Genomic DNA, 18,282 nt, shown 5'->3' with positions numbered 1-18,282 from the left:
GGAAGAGCCCCGGGCAATTTTTAGTTTTGCCTCCTGGCAGGCTTGAGTCCCTCGGCCTAAGCAAAGGGACTGCTCAAAGGGGAAAAGCGCTGGCCTCGGGCCGAGGAGCAGGGTGGCACATGGCACCCCATTCCTCTCCCAGGGTCACCCCACAAGAACCAGCCCACATGGACGTGGCCCCATGCTGTCAGTGCTGACCCACTGCCCAGCCTCTCCTGCCCACCCCAGCCCCTGGTTGCCCTGTGCCACAGGGGCTTTGCCAGCACTTGCACCGTCCTCGGTGCCTGTCCTTGCACGGGGAGCTCGTGTCAGCCCAGGGCTGCTCCTCTGCCCGCTCTCCTGCCCTCTGCCTGCCACTGATGGGGATGTGCGTGCCTGGCAGTGCACTCTGGCCCTGGCTGAGGACCCCCTCCCCAGACAGGTGCCAGAGTGGGGGGCTGGTGCAGACACCGACTGCAGATATAGCTGTGCCATGCCTGTACCCTGTGGCATGTTCCATCTAACAGCAGTGTCCCAACAGCCTGAGACCGCCCTGAGACCAGGGTGTGTTTCTGGCGGTTCCAGGGGTTCCTCAGCCTGGCCCTGAGCTCAGCAGGCAGAGCAGACTGCAGCAGCCAGCAGTGCCTTGGCCAGTCTCCCTGTGCCCCGGGTGCTGCAGTGCCTGTGGCTGGTGCCAGGAAGCCCAGGGTCTCCAGGACGGCAGCAGTTTGTCTGAGCAGTGCCTGCGGCTGGGGGTTTGGGAGAGAAGCAAACCCACAAGTGCTGTGAGGATGCATGGGGAGCGTCAGGGCGTCCCTGGTGTGTTTGTGCCATCAGCACCCACTGGGAGCTGCTGGGGTGGTTGTGGGGCTCTTTGCCTATGGCCTCCTTGGAGATTAGGTGGGATGTGGGCAGGTTACTGCCAGAGGGCTCTGGGAACTCACAGGGGTCTTTGGTTGCTCCAGGATTTGTCCAGCTGGTCGGAGGGGACAGCCCCTGCTCAGGACGTGTGGAGATCCGTGATGGGAACCAGTGGAAAACTGTCTGTGACTCAGACTTTGGTCCCAAAGCTGCCGATGTGGTCTGCAGGGAGTTGCAGTGTGGCACAGCCCTGTCCGTCCCTGGGGCAGCTCACTTTGGAGAAGGTGTCAGTGCCATGTGGGACAGAGAGCTGCAGTGCGTGGGGAATGAACCCCTTCTCATCTCCTGCCCCAGGGGATCCCCCAGGGACCAGCCCTGCACCCACGCAAACGCTGCTGGTGTCACCTGCACACGTAAGGACTCAGGGTGGGGTGCTACATATCCGGGGCTGTGCTGGGGAGAAGGGGAGCAGGGCAGGGACTGTGCTGTGCTGGGCATGAGGACAGAAGGGCTGATGTGGTTGTCTGCAGCCCTAAAATCGTGCAGAAGGAGGAGGATGGCAGGTTCTCCTCCATTTGGCCTCTCCTCCACCTCCTGAGGGAGCAAAAGCACAAGTCCGTCCTGTATCATCATTCTCTGTCCGCAGAGTACACGGGGTTCAGGCTGGTGAACGGCCGCACGGCATGTGAGGGAAGGGTGGAGGTTGAGGTGCTGGGGACCTGGGGCACCCTCTGTGCCTCCCGCTGGGATCTCTCGGACGCCCACGTTCTCTGTCGTCACCTCAACTGCGGGTTTGCTGAGTCCATTCCCAGAGGAGGGCATTTTGGGAGAGGACCCGGCCCTGTCTGGAGAGACACATTCCACTGTAACGGGACTGAAGCCCACCTGGGACAGTGTGCAGTGACTGCCCTGGGGGCCTCGCCGTGCTCCCACGAGAGCAACGCTGCTGTCATTTGCTCAGGTGAGTCCCACAGAGCCCAGTCCCACACCCACAGGGGCTGTCTGGGTGCCCCCAGCAGCAGCAGTAGCAGAGCAGGGGTGTGAGCTGCAGAGCAGGGCTGGGCTTTGCCCTCACTCCTGGTCAGCACAAGTCCCAAACTTTTCCTGTTTAATGGGGAAGGTCCCACTTGCTCTTATCCCTGCCAGCCACACAGGCTCCCAGTCCCAGGTCCGCAGAGATGCAGAGGGGCAGAGACGTGTGGGCTCTGCCCCATGGCTCAGCAGTGCCAATGCCAGCACTGAGGTCGGGCAAGGCTCGTCCTGGTGCTGCCTGTCCCCAGGCCACCGCCGGCTGCTGCTCCCTCCTGCGGGAGCTGCCCCAGCTGACTCAGCAGGGACGTGTTGGGTGGCTCTGGCCCAGCAAGAGCAGAGAGTGTCTTGCCCAGGAAGGCTGAGGGACGCGGAAACCAGCCATGTGGAAAGCTGCTCCTGAAGCTCGCCACAGAGGGCTGGGGGTAGGTGGGTGAGCTTCAGGCACCGTGAGGGTTCCAGAGCCTGGAGAGGTGCTGCAGGTTTCTGGGCTGTCTGGTGCTGCTGAGGGCTGGGGCATGGCTGCTCTCCCCAGGCCCAGACAGCTCCTCATCCCTGCGGCTGGTGGGTGGAGGGAGCCGGTGCGACGGGCAAGTGGAGATCTTGCAGCGCGGGACGTGGGGCAGAGTCCTGGATGACCAGTGGGACATGCAGGAGGCCAGCGTGGTGTGCCGGCAGCTGCAGTGCGGAGAGGCAGAGGCAGCCTACAACCCCCCGAAGCCTCAGAGAGGGACAGGTCCCGTGGGGCTGCGAGGGGTGCGGTGCGCAGGGCACGAGGCCAACCTGACCCTCTGCAACACCTCCGTGCCCGAGAGCGCGCTGGCAGCAGGGATTGCAGAGGACGTGGGGGTCGTTTGCTGGGGTGAGTGGCACTGCAGGGGCCCTCCCAGGCTCTGGGCTGGGTGGGCAGCCGGCCCCTGATGGCAGCTGGGGTTTCTTCCTGCTGCAGGGAGCCAGCAGGTCCGGCTGGTGAATGGGCCCGGGCGCTGTGCTGGCAGAGTGGAGATCTACTACCAGGGCAGCTGGGGGACCATCTGTGATGATGGCTGGGACCTGCCCGACGCCACTGTCGTTTGCCACCAGCTGGGCTGCGGAGGGGCGGCGGAGGCGGTTGGCTCTGCTCGGTTTGGGAAAGGCTCTGGTCGGATCTGGCTGCAGAGCGTAAACTGCTCCGGGGACGAAGCTGCTCTCTGGGACTGCCCGGCAGGGTCCTGGGGGCAACACAACTGCGGGCACAAGGAGGACGCAGGAGTGGTCTGCTCAGGTCTGTGCTGGGACCTGGTTTTGGGAGCCCTGTGCCCGGGGAGGCCAGGACAAGGGGAGAGCTGGCAACGGCCAAGGCTGTTCATGGCTGCCTCTGAGCCCCTGCCCAAGCCCACCCTGGGTACACCCACGCATGGGTCTCCTCAGTCCCACCCGGGGGGCCCTGGGGAGCTGAGCCATCCTCGAGGATTAGCGTGGAGGGCAGGGGTGTCTGTCAATCAGGGATTTTTCTCTGCCCATGGGTGCAAGGGGGACTTGCTGGCCATGCCTTGCCTGGCTGAGGGCCTGGGGGTGCAGGGGCATCCCTGCTCCCACAGCCCCGGACCAGCCTGTTCCCATTCGGTGCCTTTCCTCCCAGAGTTCGTGGCCCTGAGGCTGGAGAACAGCAGCAACTGCGCCGGGCGCCTGCAGGTTTTCTATAACAGGACGTGGGGGAGCGTCTGCTTAAACTCAATGACTCCCAAAACGGTGTCGCTGGCATGCAAGGAGCTGGGCTGTGGGGACGGAGGGTCCCTGGAACCCTACCCGACCTATGGCAGGCTGCCTGGCCCCGCCTGGCTGGATCGCGTGCAGTGTGGGGAGAGAAACAGCTCCTTCTGGCAGTGTCCCTCCGCGCCCTGGCACCCAAAGTCATGCGATGACCTGCGAGATGAGACCCACATCACCTGCAATGGTAACTCTCACCCACCCAGCCACCAGCGTCACCCCAGCTCCTGCTCCCTGCTGGGCATTGTCAAACGCAGAGACAGAGGCCACCCGTGGGAGGCAGAGGTGTCTCCAGGCAAGGTCTCAGAAGAGCCCAGCCAGGGCTCTGAGGAGCGTCCCCTCCATGGACGCCCTCCTGCTGCTCTGTGACCCAGGGAGCCTTGGGGGCTGAGCAGTCAGGGTGCCCCACAGTGCCGTGCGTGTCCCTGAATGACCGGGGTTCAGCTGCTGCCGTGAGCGAGGCTGCATGGGGAGGCACAAGCAGAGCTCAGCCCCACTCTCTGCTGCACGACCCCCTGCAGCAGCCCCTTCACCCCAGCATTTCCTTCTGCAGGGAGACGGCCAGAAACGCCCCCGGCGCTGGGGACCGTGTGCCCAAACTCCACGAGCTGCACAGGTAGCTGCTCCTCTGCAGGCCCCTCTCCCCTGGCAGGGCTCTGCCTGCAGTGCCAGTGCTCTGAGGGTCTCTGCCTTCTGCAGACAGGGAGAAGATTCGTGCCGTGGGAGGCGAGAATGGGTGCTCAGGCAGAGTGGAGATCTGGCACCGCGGCTCCTGGGGGACGGTGTGCGATGACTCCTGGGACATGTGGGATGCCGCGGTGGCATGCAGGCAGCTGGGCTGTGGCCCTGCAGTGTCTGCCCTGGACGAGGCTGCATTTGGGGAGGGGACGGGCCCCATCTGGCTGGAGCAGGTGGAGTGCCGGGGGACAGAGCCATCTCTGCAGGACTGCTGGGCCCGGCCTGGGGACAGCGGTGCCTGCCGGCATAAGGAGGACGCTGCCGTACGCTGCTCGGGTGAGTGGCAGGACTGGGACCCCTCACGGGGGTATTGGCGAGGAGCTGGGGCAGGCGTTTTCCCTGCTGGGTCCCATCATGGCTCCAGAGCTCCTGAGAGCATGGCTGTCCCTGCAGAGCATGGGAGCCTGGGGCCAAGTTGGCAGCAGCTTCTGTGGGGCTGGATGCCCTCCAGATTCTGCTCGTGGGGCCCTGCAGCTCCCAGGGGCATCTCTGGGGCTGCCCACGCCATCCTGTCCATGGCCCAGAGCAGGGCCCTGGGCTCTGTCCCAGCGACCCTGAGCAGCCCTGCAGGAGAGGCAATTTGGGTGGGATGCGTCAGGGATGTCTGCACACACACACATGTGCACACACACACGGCGCGTGTCAGAGAGGAGGCTCCCTGGTACCTGCACGCCCACCCTCTCAGCCCAGCTCTCCTTCTCCTCCTCTGCAGCTGCACCCAGGACAGCAGCACCAACTCCCCGAGCAGGTAACCTCTCCTTCCTGCCAGCGCCGGGTCTCCCGAGGGCGGGCTGTGACCCACGGCCGGAGGGAAGGGGCTCCTTGCTGGGGTGGGAAACTGTCAAGAGGAGGCACTGGGGTAGCGGTGGGGGAGGTTGGGGAGGGCTGTCGTTTAACCAGCAGAGTGGGCGCTTCCCCATATTGTCCCCCCGGGGTCCCCTACCCCTGGTGTAATGGGTTGAGGACTGGGGTATCCCGGCCCCCCACCTCTCTCAGACCCGTTGTTGCCCTTTCTGTGTTCCTGCCATGCAGATCCCAGCCCGGGCCGTGCGACCGGCAGCGGGAGAGTCTCATTGCCTGTTATCATCTGCATCATCCTGGGAGCCCTTCTCTGCCTGCTCCTGGCCCTCCTGGCCGGGCAAGTGCGAATCGCCAGGGCTGGGCGCAGAGGTGAGTCCTTCCCCTGCGATCCCGGGGGAATGTGTCTCCTGGCAAGGCCGGGGTGCTGTGGGGTGTCAGTGAGCGGTACAGGAAGAGCAGAAGGGACAAGAGTGTGTGCTGCCTGCTGTCCCCCGTACCGCCCCATTGACTGCCTGAGCATGGGCCAGGGGTAGGGGGAGTGTAGAGATGGGGAGATGTAGGGGTGGGGTGAAGAGAGAAATGGCAGAGTGGGGCTGAGGGAGATGGGAGGAGAGGGGAGACAGATGAGGATGAGCCACTGGCAGTGCTCTGGGCAGCACTGAGGGGGTGTGGGGCATGGAGATGCTGGGAGAAGCGTGGGGCAGCAGGGTCCGTCCCTGTGGTGTCAGGCCCCCAGGCTGTTCCTCCACCCATCCCTGACCTCCCCGCGGCAGGGCAGGGGCCGTGCTATGGATCCATGGGGCAGAGAGGGAGCAGCTCCAGGGGCAGAGGAAAGGTGGAACTGCTCCCAGCTCAGCGCCAGGGGCCTGACCCAGGGTCCAGAGGGGCACAAGGGCTGTCTCTGAGGGGATGGTGCGAGGGTGTCACTGCCCCAGACCGTCTCCATGGGGACACTGCCCTGACTGAGGAAGTGGCAGCAGTGACCGGACAGCGCAGCGGGTCTGTGCTGTGGGGACAGCCCTGGGCTGGCCCAGGGGAACAGGGCTGGGGGAGCAGAGCGGGATCCCCTCCCCTCTCTGCCCATCCCTGGGCCAGCCCTGCCTCTGTCCGCAGGCTCCGAGAGAGCTTGGGAGCCTTTCCCTGACGCCGTGTATGAGGAGATCGGTTACAGCCCGGCATGGGAGAAGCAGGCGAGGTTCAGCGGCTCAGGTGGGTGAGGGTCCCTCATGGGGGGCCCATCTGCAGGGCTCTTTCCCCTGGCCCCCACCCAGGGCTGACCCCCTGCAGCCCCCTGGCCCATGGTCGCTGCAGCACTGGGGCTGTGGGGTCTGTGGGGAGAGCAGCCAGGTTCCGGGCCCAGGAGAGAAGCTTCCTCCCCACCAGCTCTGCCCGTCCCAGCCTGGGACAGCCCCTCTCTGCCTGCCCCTGCACCCCATGGGACACCTGAGGGCTGAGGGAAGGTGCTGTCCCAGGGCAGCTCTGGGAGCCCCTTTGAGATGGGGGTTGTCCCAGGGGAGCAGGCTGAGTTCTGAGTGCTCCTCTCCCCTCAGCCCTGGCTCTGGAGCTCCCCTGTCACCAGCAGCACTGTCCGCAAGCCGGGTCAGTGGGGCTCAACCCATCAAAGCTGCTGTGCCTCTCTCCAGGCTCCTATTCAGAGGGGTCCCTTACCAAGCTGCAGCCCTACCCTGGGGACAGCAAGGAGGAAGATGGTCCGGGGCCAGCACCAGGTAACAGGGGGCAAGAAGAGGTTGATCTCTCCTCCCTGCAGCCATGGGGTGGACAGCAGTGTCACTGAGTGTCACCCTCAGAGTTGGGTAGGACATGGCGGGGGGTCTCCTGTGGTGCTGCCAACACCATTGTCTGAGCCCCATGTCCCTGTGCAGCCTCCCATCTGCTACTCTGCAGGATGTCTCTTCTCACTGTCACCAGCTCCCCTCTCCTTTCAGACATCCCTGTCCTGCCCGGAGGTGACCCAGCGGATGGCTATGATGATGCCAGGGAGGTTTCTGACCCTGCGGAGGATCCAGCCCCTGAGCAGGGAGACTGGGAAAAGTCCAGGGTGCCAGAGGAGGGAGCAGGGCCCAGGGATGCATCCAGAGGTGAGAGGGAAAGATAGCACTGCTGGTTCCTGGGGTGCCATCCCTGCTGCCAGCGAGTTGCTGCCGTACTGAGAGCCCAGCCTCCTGGGATGGGGGAACCTGCCCTGGGAGTTTTCCTTGGGGAGACCGGGGTTGGGAGAGGGAGCTGAACATCTCAGGACTGGTGAGGAGAAGGGAGGAAGGTGATGTACAGACCAGGAGGGACACCCCATGGGGTGAACGTGCAGTGGCCTGCCTTGCTGCTTGCAGGGGCAAACCTGCGCTCCCAGAGAAGTGCTGGGGTCCCTGGAGCTGAGGGAGATGCCTGGTCTCTGTCCCCAGAGAGCACGGGCTATGACGATGCTGAAGAGGTGTCTCTGGTACATCCCCCTGAGGACACCAAGGCTGTGACACCAGAGCTCAGTGCACAACAGTCCCTGAGCCCTGGGCGCGGAGAGCCCGTCCCTGCCGTGCAGCTGGGTGCAGCCAGCCAGGAGGAGAGGTCTGTGCAGCTGGGAGAGCTGTGAGCATCAGGAAACCATCTCCTTTTTCCAACGGGCAGCAGAAAGAGCTGGGATTGCCTCTATTTTTATTGCCTGCTTTACACCTTCCTTCATGTGTGTTCTTATTAAAAGGCTTTGGGGTTTGAGCCAGAGCTGGTGCTTGCCTGCCCAGGTGTTGGGGTGTCCCCTGAGGCTGACTGGGGGGAGCAGAGCACACAGACATGGCAGTGGGGAAGGGGCACATCTCGGGGACTGCGGGCTCAGGGTCAGGCTTTGTGGCTGCTGTGCTTTGCGGAGGAGCTGCTCCTGGGCAGAGCTGTGTCACTGCAGCGCTGCCCAGTTGCCAGGAGCTCCCTCTGTCCCAGGAGCCCAGCCCAGCTCACCACAAGGACCAGCCCAAGGCGTCACTTTTTCTTGCCCCTCTGGGCTCTCTTCAGGTGTCCCTGGGGCTCCAGGGGAACCTGCTGTGAAACAGGCTGAAGGAATCACTGAGGTTCCCTTCCTCAGCCAGGGAGACAGACTTCTTTCCAGCAGTGCCATTTCTCCTATCAGGAAAAAACTGGGCAGGAACATTGCCTTTCCTTGGCCCATCGTTAGGGTCCCACCTGGGACCTTCTGCAGCGGCAGCAGTATCTGCATCTGGAATGGCATCTGCATCTGCAATGGTATTGGCTTTGGCGTCTGAATCTGTGGCTTTATATGGCAAGGTGTGCGCCTCTGCAACGGTCTATGCAAAGGTTTTTGCAATAGTATATGAATCTGCAGTGCCATTTGCAGTGGTATCTCCATCTGAAATGGCATCTCCATCCACAATGCTATCTGCATCTGCTATGGCATCAGCAACACTATCAGCATCATCAATAGCATCTGCAAGGATGACTTCTGCTGCAATGGTGCCTGCACAGCATTGCTACCTGCATCTGCAATGGTATCTCCAATGGTATCTGCAACGGCATCTGCATCTCCATCGGCACCTCCATCTGCAATTGTACGTTCACCTGCAATGCTCTCTGTAATCAACTTTGCACCTGGAATGGCATCTGCAACGGTATCCTGGGCAGGTATGCAAAATGCAACAGCATCTGCAATACCCTCTGCCTCTGCCATGGTCCCTGCATCGGCAATGCTCTCTGCCAGGGCCGATATGGTATTTAGTGTAAAGTGGTATCTGCAATGGTATCAGCGTCTGCAATGACATCTGCATCTGCAATGACATCTGCATCTGCAAGGGTGCCTGCAACTGCAAGGGCATCTCTAGTGGTATCTGCAATGGCATCTGCATCTCCCGTGGTATCTCCCTCTGCAATAGTCTGTCACCTGCAATGCTCTCTCTATTGGTGTTTGCACCTGGAATGGCCTCTGCAATGGTGTCTGTATCTTCCGTTGAATTGGCTTCTTCACAGGTATCCGCAGCTGTTTAGGCATCCGTAATGGTGTCTGCATCTGCCAGGGTATCTCACTCTGCAATGGCACCTGCATCGACAATGCTCTTAGCATTGGTTTCTGCATCTGCAGTGTTATGAGGAATGGAGTGTGCATCTGCAAAGGTATCTGCAATGGTGCCTGCAGTGGTATTTGCTTCTGCAGTGCCATTTCAGTGGTGCTTGCATCTGGAGTGGCATCTGTGCCTGCAAAGGCAGCTGCAGTGGTATCTGCATCTGGAGTGGTATCTTCAATGGCATCTGCAGTGGTATCTTCAGTAGCACCTTATCTGTGTTTATTGGTATCTGTAGTGGAATCTGTAGGTGCAATGGTACCTGTAGGTGCAATGGTATCTGTAACTCCCACTGTACCTGTATGGGCAACTGTGTCTGTATGTGTTTTGGTATCTGTAGTTCTTTCTCTGCCTGTATCTCTGTGTAATTGTGTCCACCTCTGGAATCGTACCTGTGCCCGTCATTGTATTTCTATCTCTCCAGGTACTCAATGCCTTCTTTTCCTCAGTCTTTAATAGTAAGACCAGTTGTTCTTGCCGTACCCAGCCCCCTGAGCTGGAAGACAGCGATGTGGAGCAGAATGAAGCCCCCATAATCCAAGGGGAAATGGTTAGCGACCTGCTACACCACTTACACACACACAAGTCTATGGGGCCGGATGGGACCCACCCAAGGTACTGAGGGAGCTGGTGGAAGTGCTCACCAAGCCACTCTCAATCATGTATCAGCAGTCCTGGCTAACCAGGGAGGTCCCCGTTGACTGGAGGTTAGCAGATGTGACGCCCATCTACAAGAAGGGCCGGAAGGAGGATCTGGGGAACTACAGGCCTGTCAGTGTGACCTCAGTGCTGGGGAAGGTTATGGAGCACATCATCTTGAGCACCATCACGCATCACATACAGGACAACCAGGTGATCGGGCCCAGTCAGCATGGGTTTATGAAAGGCAGGTCCTACTTGACTAACCTGATCTCCTTCTCTGACAAGATGACCCGCTCAGTGGATGAGGGAAAGGCTGTGCATGTTGTCTCCTGAGACTTCAGTAAAGCCTGTGCCTGCGGGATGCTCGGCCATGGGGTGAGAACGCGTAGGGAAGGGCTGGACTGCTTTCACGGGGCAGTGTTTAGCTCCAGTCGTGTGAAAGCATGCTGTCAGAGCTCTCTGCCTTGATGACACTAAGGATATCAGTGCTCTCCCCTCGTCCTCATCCTGCAGTGTTTTGGCTGAGGCATAAACATGAAATGGAGAGAGACGCTTGTACTCCCTCACGCACACCTCCTCTCCCTGGAGCTGAAGGTGGACAGACCAGATCTTTGGGGGTGTGTTGTTTTATTAGAATCATATCAGAGCTATTAGAGGAGCTGTGTAGAGGGAATGTCGGAGTCCAAAAGTGGGAGCAGGTGCCTGGGGCTTGATCAGTGTCACCTGGAAGGGGAAAAGTGAGGAAAAAAGGGTGACCATGGTGCCTTGTTCTCAAGAAGAGTTGTCTTCAGTGAAGGCCGTCTGGCATAACAAGTTGCTGTATGTGCATGTGCCCTTTGTTGTGCATTGCTGCAGGCATGTCTGGGCAGTTTTACCTAACTCCCCCTGTCCCAGTGGCACGCTTGTTGGAAACCTCCTGCGTGAACAGGACATTTCTAATGGTCTACTGCTGTTCGTGATTGGCATTTCTCCCCTTTTTGGGGAGGAATATAAAGACAGGAGAGAAAGAGTTTGGGGTGGGTAAAATACATCCCTCAAGTGTTTTCAGAAGGCCACTCAACAGCAAAGATCTTGTGTTTGACGCAAAATGGAGTGACATGGCCACTCCACCTGGCAGGGCAAGGTCATGGCTGGAGCTGAGCTGGCACTGGAACTTGCTCCAAGTCCAGAGGCCTTCTAGCTCCAGCCACATGTTGCTAGATGCCCCTGCCCTCCCAGCTGACCCCAGTGCATGAGAAAAGTCCCCTCTTGGGTCTGCTTGTCCCGTCTGCAGCGGAGTGTCCTCCTGAGGAGCTTGTGATGTGTGAGCACGTATCAGCATTGAATGGCTGAGCTAGTGGAGAGGCAAAGAGATGTTCTTTGGCCTCCCTCTGCTGGGCTTTGGGCCAAGGCAAGGGAGCAGGCCTGCATCCTGCATTTTGTCACTCCAGTCAGGTGGTCTGGAGTTGTCAGAAGCCCTGTCAGAAGGGGGAGATGCTTAAGGGCTGGTTGTTGCAAAGCAGAGGAGGAGAGGCGGGCAGGCTGCCTTACCTTTCCCAGGCAGTAGTCTGCCGGCCCCGGCTTCACTGTTTTGTCGCCTCCAAGTCTACTTTTGGTTCCCATTGTGTACATGGGAGGCCTTTTTTTGTAGACGTCCAGTTCCACCTTGGGGAATGCAGCAGGACCTGGCGTCTGTAAGAGAGGCAAGGAGGTGGCTGGGTACAAAAGGCAGGTGTTGATGCTTGCCGCGTGCCCACGCAGCCTGCGCTAGTTGAGCTGGCTGGCCAGAGGAGTGGTGTGAGGGGCATGGAGCGATTGGAACAAGGGCACCTCCTGTTCCCCTGCAGAGAGGCAGATTTCCCAGAGGAGGAGGAGGGAGATTCCCATTGGTGCTGATGAGCTCTGCCCCACCAAAACTGTTAGTGTTGGACAGTGAGGCATGGCAGGTGTTGGTATGCTGTTAACAGCAAGAGAGCCAGGGGACCTGTTGCTTCCTGCGTTTTGCTGCTGGTGCAGGGCAGTGTGCGTTAAGAGAGGCTGCAGAAGGTGTGGGAGCCCTTCTGCCTTGAGGAGAGCAGCTGAGCTTTAGCTGCTGCTGCGAGAGAGCAGAGATGCGTAGCTCACCTTGGAGAGGTCTTCAGCAAAGCCCCTGTGCTTGCTCTTCCCTTTCAGGGAGTAGCACGGGCTGGCGTGGGTGTAGGCTGTGTTGGGTCCCACCAGCCTAGGCAGGGTGTAGGTGGCAGGACCTGGAAGGGGAATGGGAAGAGAGCGTGTGAGTCCTGTGGGGAGAGGGGCAGCAGCTGGGTGGGAGAGAAGCAGCCTGCTGCGAGGAGCAGGAAGGATGTCTAGTCCCTCCTCCCACTGCCTCTTTCTTCTGTCGCATGTGGTGTGTGTTGCCAGCTCTAAGCCTGAGTTGCCCGTTCTTCTGTGGGATGAGAGAAGTTGGTGCTCTGGGGCATCAAGCAAGCTTGTCAAGAGACCGTTGCGCCCTGCTGCGGAGGCTTTTCTCTAGGCCTGTTGAAAAAGCTGGGCAGCAGATTTTCCCTGGAGGACACGCAGGCTGCAAGTGTGTGTATTTCCCCACATTCCCTTACCTGGAGTTTGGTCAGTTTTAACCGCCTTGTGCCGGAAGGCCATGGACTGCGCCGGCGCGCATTTGTAGAGGTGTTTGTTGGCCTTGTCGGTGGAGTAGTCACCTAAGGCAGAGGAGAAGCGGAGAAAAGCAATGAAGCTGGGCTCTTTTGCTCAAGCCAAAGAGGAAAGGTCAGGAGGAGGGGCTCAGCCTTGTTTGCTTTGTGTCTGGAAACCTCTGAAGCTCCTTCACGGCATGAGCTGATGGTTTTGTACCCCAGTAGCACAGGGCAAAAGTAAGGCGTGCTTGTGTTGCCTGAAAGAAGGGCTGGAGAAATGGTACTCACTTGGTCCAGGAGTGATCTCGGTCTTAATCTTGGGAAGTCCGCAGATGTGCTGTGCTGGAGCCACGTACTTCCCGTTCCTGGTGATGGAGGGCGGGACGTAGTACCGAGGACCCGGAGAGCAGCTGTCTGTGACGGGAGGCTTGGCCCCTCGAAAAGTGTAGGCAGGGGCTTTGGTTTTGGTGGGATTGTGAGCCAGGTAACCTAGGAAGAAAAGCCTATGAAGAAAAGGACACCTGCCTGCAACTGCATATTTAAAGCTAGTTTTAAGTGGAGTAGTTGGAGTTGCCGGCCTCAAGAAATTCCTTCCCATGTGATTTTTACTCCAAGACTGATACCAGTAGGCCAATACAATGGTACAATGACTTCCAGCAAGAACAATGTAGGCACTGTGCAATTAATCAGAAGATCACCAGAATGCTATTGTTATGAAGTATGAAACGCCGACACAGTTGCTAAGCTAACTGAAAGCAAATGGAAAGATCGCCTCTGTGATGTTTTGCTTTCCCGGAGCCCCGATGGGAAAGAAATGGAAACTTTACTGCTATTACCAAGGAGGAGAAGAAGAAGAATAGGAAGAGAAGATGAAGTCTGAGAGGAGAAGACAAAGAAGGAGAAGAAGAGGGGAAGAGAAGGAGGAGAAGACAAAGACGAGGAGAAGAAGAGGAGAAGAAGAAAAGGGTGAGGTGGGAGCACCAAGTTTGTAGCGAAGACACAAAGCAAGCTTGCTGCTGTGCACTCAGGGGTTAAGGCCCTGCTAAGGCCACCTCTGTGCTCAGCAGAGTCAGGCAGCTCTTTCCTGGGGCTTTCCCAGGAGCAGCCTGAGCCTTCCTCTGGCAGGCCTGTGTCCTTGCTGCAGCTGAGAGCATGGAGGCTTGGAGCAAAGGGGAATGGAGCTGTGGCTGCTCGTCCCCTGGAGGCAGTGGATGTGCCGCCCCCGCCTTGCGATGGTGGTTTTACCTGTTGTCCCGGGGATTGAGTACTTGGGTCCCGGGCTGGTGAACTGGGCCATGATGGGGCCGCGTGGGCGATGAGGTCTCCAGGTGCCCACCCAGGCTCCGTCCATGGTGGAGGTGGCTACAAAGCCTACGGCGAGAGCAGGAGAGTTGCTGAGGGCCTTCCCTGATAGAGGCCCTCTGTGAAGCCTCCCCGGGAGGAGCAGCAGTGCTTCACCTTTCTCAGCCTTGGCCATCGCACTGCCTGTGGGTGAGCTTGTCGGCTGCGGCAGCTCTCGGTTGCAGAGCGCGGCGAGGGTGAGGGCAGGCAGCTATCGGGCAGGAGAGGTTGTGGTGTCAGCTGCCAGGCGGCCCTGGGGAGAGACCTTGGCTCGTCATGGAGATGCACTGTGACATCATACAGGCTCCTGGTGCCTGTCATATGTGCTGTTGCACCATACGGCTGATGGGGGAGCTGGGGATGTCCAGCTTGCAGGGCTCGACCTTCATGAGGTCGGCACGGCAGAAACATGCAGCGAGGGAAAACTGATGTGATTTTTGCATTTAATTTAGCAGCCTTATGTTCTTATACTGTTGGGCTCACATCATAATATGAATGTGAAGACAATAAAGATATTCAGTGAGTACTCCTTGGTGCCGGCAGCTGGGTATTAGCAGGTGTCAAATGCTGTTTGGTATCTTGTTAGCTCCTGGAAGTTCGGAGTTCCTTAGATTTATGTTGTCTTTAGCACTTGGCAAGTATCTGAGTCTGCAAGAAAAAAAGGAGAACAATGTTTAGAAAAAGGTCAAAAATATATGTACATGAAAAAAAAATCTGCTGAAGTTGAAGGAGATGCTAAACTTTTCTGATTATGAGTATTTGGATTGGCACCTGGTCTGAAATCTGCCACAGCAGTTTCTTGGGAAAACACAAGAAAAATCCATGGGAAAGGTAGCCACAGAAACTGCAGCCTCAGGAGTCTGTCCTGGTGCTCATAGCCATTTAGGAAAGAAACAAGGCTTGGAGCTAGGACTAGTTCCCAAGAGTAAAACGTTGCTAGAGGATTTTCCTTCTCCCTTCTTCTCTTTTGCCCATGCATCTGCAGCGTTGGAGGAAGCAGCATGATTGGGCCGTGTGTGCTGGCTGAGAGGAGGAAGTTTTACTTTATGGGATTGCTAAGGGAAGAGCAGATTCTCACAGCCAAATCCAGTTACTTCTGCTTCAGAAAGAAGGGCCCCATTCTCCCATCACTGACAGCGCTCTGAATCCAGCACCCATTCAGGGAGGTTTTTACCAGTGTGGAGAGTCTCAGTCAAAATGCCTCCTAATGCACCCTTGCCTCTTCTCCATTTCCTCTGTACCTGTGCTACATGGGAAATCCAGAGTTGCTTTTGCACAGGGTGATCAGGCCATGGGAATCAATGGGAAATGCAGGAACGAAGGGGTGTCCTTCAGCTGTGCTGGACAGTGTGGGACTGTCTGAGGAACAGGTGAGCAAAGAGGATGATCTGGAAGAAAATGTTAAAACTTTCCTAAGATAAAAGTATTTTTTCACAGTAATGTTCTTGCAGCTCATCAGCTTAGCCACATTTCCTCACTTTTTGCTCGTCCACTTGTCTAATTCTGTACTGCCAACAGTTCAGATATTATAGAATCATGGAATCATTGAGGTTGGAAAAGACCTCTACGCTCATCGAGTCCAACCGTAAAGCGAACAGTGTATTACGAAGCCGTGTCCCTAAGTGCCACATCTGCACGTCCTTTAAACACCTCCAGGAATGGTGACTCAACCACTTCCCTGGGCAGCCTGTTCCAGTCCTTAAGAACCCTGTCAGTGAAGAAATCTTTCCTACTATCTTGGGAAAAGAGACCGACACCCACCTGGCTACAACCGCCTGTCAGGAGGTTTCATCAGCACCTGGAAGGCAGTGGATCTCAAGTGAGGCAAGGGGCGCCCACCCCGATCCACAACAGTCCTGCTTGTGCACAGCCTGTGCAGGCCTCTCCCTGGGAGCTTGGACTTCTCTCGCCCGGGGCTCAGCCTGTAGCTCTTCCTCGGGAAAGCAGTCCCAGCACCTCCCGACATCATTCTTCGCAGGCACCAGTTCCTCAGCGGACATCAGACAGACAGACGCCTAGAACCAAACTTGCTGGGGAGGATGCTGCCCTGAGGCTTCTCCCTTTCTTGGAGGCTGCTGTACCTGGACTGAACAACAGGCATAAGCCAAAAAGTACTCACTGTCCTTGCACTAACGAACTCACACGAGAGCCCAAAGCCAGATGCCTTCCCTGCTCTCACTCTCACCTGTCCAACAGCTCTAAATCTTCCCAAAGCAGACGAATGGGCCTAGCAGGGAAGGCATGAAGCCACACTCCAGCCAACCACACAGACCCCACACCAACCAAAGGCAGGGGCAGAACCAAGCAAGAAACTCACAGGCCACCTTTGCACTGAGTTTGAGCTAGAAGCACTGAGCTAGAACAGGGCGACAGCAACCACCACTGCCAAACACGGCCAAAACTGCCAATCACATTGCATTTTCACACATGTCCTGATCAGACACTTCTGCCTTTCTCTCCTACATTGTACTCTTCAGTACAGGAATATGCACCTGGTTAATCTCCTCTTTAACAGGTTATTACATAATTCAGCTATCCAAGACAGAGAGGGAGTGAGAGAGAAAGAGAGAAATGCAGATGTACTAAACTACAAAATAACATCGTTGACTACAAAGCAAAAGACCCAGAGACCAGCTGTTGGTTTTATAGGGACAAAAGCAGATGTAGGCAGAATACAGAGAAGTGTTTCCAGGTGAAAAGCTAGCACAAGACTAAAGATCCGTGATCGTACCCAGTATCACTAGAATGAAGAGGATGCTGTCAGAGCTGGTCTGACGTGTGCCAAGACATAAATAATAAATGCAAGTTGCTGCTTCCATCCAGCTTGAACATGTTAACTGCCATCCCTGTCCTTTTTCTGACTAGCCAGACAGCAAACCACCCCTGGAAGCCTCGTTCACTAGGCAGTTGTCTGACAAAGCGCTTTGTGACAAAAAGCAACAAGACAATTCAACAGGAGCAGAGGCTGCGCAAATTCAATGCTTGCCAACAGTCTTCTACAGAGCAGAAACGAAGGGGAACCCAAGACAAGTCAGAGGCCTTGCCAAGTGATGTTTAGTGCCACAGCAAGTCCACTGGCAGAAAACCTCTTGAGCTTCAGTGGGACTTGGGAAGGGATTTCTGAAAGCCTCTGTCCTCCACGGCTACCCCAGCAGCCAGCAGTGGAGCAGCGCTGCCCGGCTCCCCTCCTGCAGCCCTGCCAAGCAAAACAGCAGGCACCATGCAAAAATCAGCCTCCATCAATGGCCCCGGGTGATCTGCATCAGAGATTCAAAAGAAGGAATAAGGCAATAAAACTACAAGCAGAAACACATCATTTACTCCCAAGGCAGAGCAGACAGCACGGTGTGTACTATCCCAAAGCACTCTAACCGTGAGAGACACGATTTCACCTCAAGCAGGGCAAGTTACAAATGTCTGAGGGTGGCACCCCAGTTCCTCTCAAGGGTGGGCAGCCAGGTACCTGAGCTGCTGAAACAAGCAGCCAGAGAGCGCAGCGTGACCATGCTGGTGCCCAGCACCTTATGAGATGCACTGCTGGCACTGCTGCAGGGACAGGGCTTGTTTCCACTGGAGCAGATGCTGCTGTCAACAGCTTTCCACCCAGTGGCATCCTGAAGCTGGAAATAATCCTTAGCCCTGCTACAATTGCCCAAACCCAGGAACAAACCCTCAATCCAGATGCACCCCACACCTGGCAGCACCCCCCAAACCTGGCAGCATGCACCTGACACAGCAACATCCCCCAACCCTGAAGCTTCCCCCAAAATTGGAAGCTATCACCAGACCAGCACACCCCCCAAGACCAGTCGGTATCCTACAAATCCAAAAAAACCCTGAGCCCAGGGGCACACCTTAAACCTGCCAACAGTCCCCCAAGTCCAGAAACAGCTGCCAAATGTAGAAACCTCTGGCTGGAGAAGGGCCTGGGCAGCCTGCTCCAGGGGACACTGCTTGAGCAGGCGCTTGGACTAGGTGGTCTCCAGAGGTGCCCTCCAACCTCAGCCATTCTGGGATTCTGTGAAAGGTGGCCCTGCATGTGTTGACAGGGACCTTGTCGATCGCAGGCACACCTAAAGTGGCGAGCACAGGAACAGGAACGGGGCCGCCTGCATGGGGATGTGGACAGCACTAAGAGGGGGGACTAGGATGTACAGAGCAAGGGGGTGGGGACCTGGAAAAGTTTGGGGTTTGGGGACATTGCAGGCGTGTGACGCGGTGGCACCAAGCACAGAGATGGGGACCCCATTGAGTGTGGAGTTGGTGACAGCGCTGAGCACGTGTACTGGTTTTGGATGGGATAGAGTTAACTTTCTTCATTGTAGCTGTCCTGGTTTCCACTGGGATAGTGTTAATTTTCTTTGTAGTAGCTGATTTAGTGCTGTGGTTTGGATTTAGGATGAGAATAATGTTGATAACACACTGGTGTTTTAGTTGTTACTAAGTAATGTTTACAC

The 18,282-nt window shown here is 57.4% G+C and overlaps 2 protein-coding genes across 2 annotated transcripts; one reads left to right on the top strand and one right to left on the bottom strand.

Annotated features, from left to right (window-relative positions):
* Positions 1 to 859: 859 nt before the first annotated feature.
* On the top strand, positions 860 to 7,762 carry LOC140644963 (antigen WC1.1-like). The gene is made up of 13 exons (XM_072848152.1): positions 860 to 1,253; positions 1,487 to 1,801; positions 2,405 to 2,731; positions 2,819 to 3,133; positions 3,491 to 3,805; positions 4,172 to 4,234; positions 4,318 to 4,632; positions 5,069 to 5,104; positions 5,389 to 5,526; positions 6,271 to 6,366; positions 6,801 to 6,884; positions 7,104 to 7,256; positions 7,506 to 7,762. The coding sequence occupies exons 1-13, from the start codon at positions 860 to 862 to the stop codon at positions 7,760 to 7,762; spliced, it is 2,808 nt and encodes a 935-aa protein (XP_072704253.1).
* A 2,749-nt stretch (positions 7,763 to 10,511) lies between these two features.
* On the bottom strand, positions 10,512 to 13,835 carry LOC140645053 (ciliary microtubule associated protein 1A-like). The gene is made up of 6 exons (XM_072848283.1): positions 13,730 to 13,835; positions 12,773 to 12,973; positions 12,449 to 12,550; positions 11,979 to 12,100; positions 11,406 to 11,546; positions 10,512 to 10,598 (listed from the first exon to the last, which is right to left on the bottom strand). The coding sequence occupies exons 1-6, from the start codon at positions 13,833 to 13,835 to the stop codon at positions 10,512 to 10,514; spliced, it is 759 nt and encodes a 252-aa protein (XP_072704384.1).
* Positions 13,836 to 18,282: the final 4,447 nt, after the last annotated feature.

The sequence above is a fragment of the Ciconia boyciana genome, chromosome 30 (assembly GCF_034638445.1).
Source record: "Ciconia boyciana chromosome 30, ASM3463844v1, whole genome shotgun sequence".
Taxonomy (NCBI): Eukaryota; Metazoa; Chordata; class Aves; order Ciconiiformes; family Ciconiidae; genus Ciconia; species Ciconia boyciana.
Note: the sequence above shows the minus strand (reverse complement) of the source record. Positions and strands in the feature narration are given on the sequence as shown.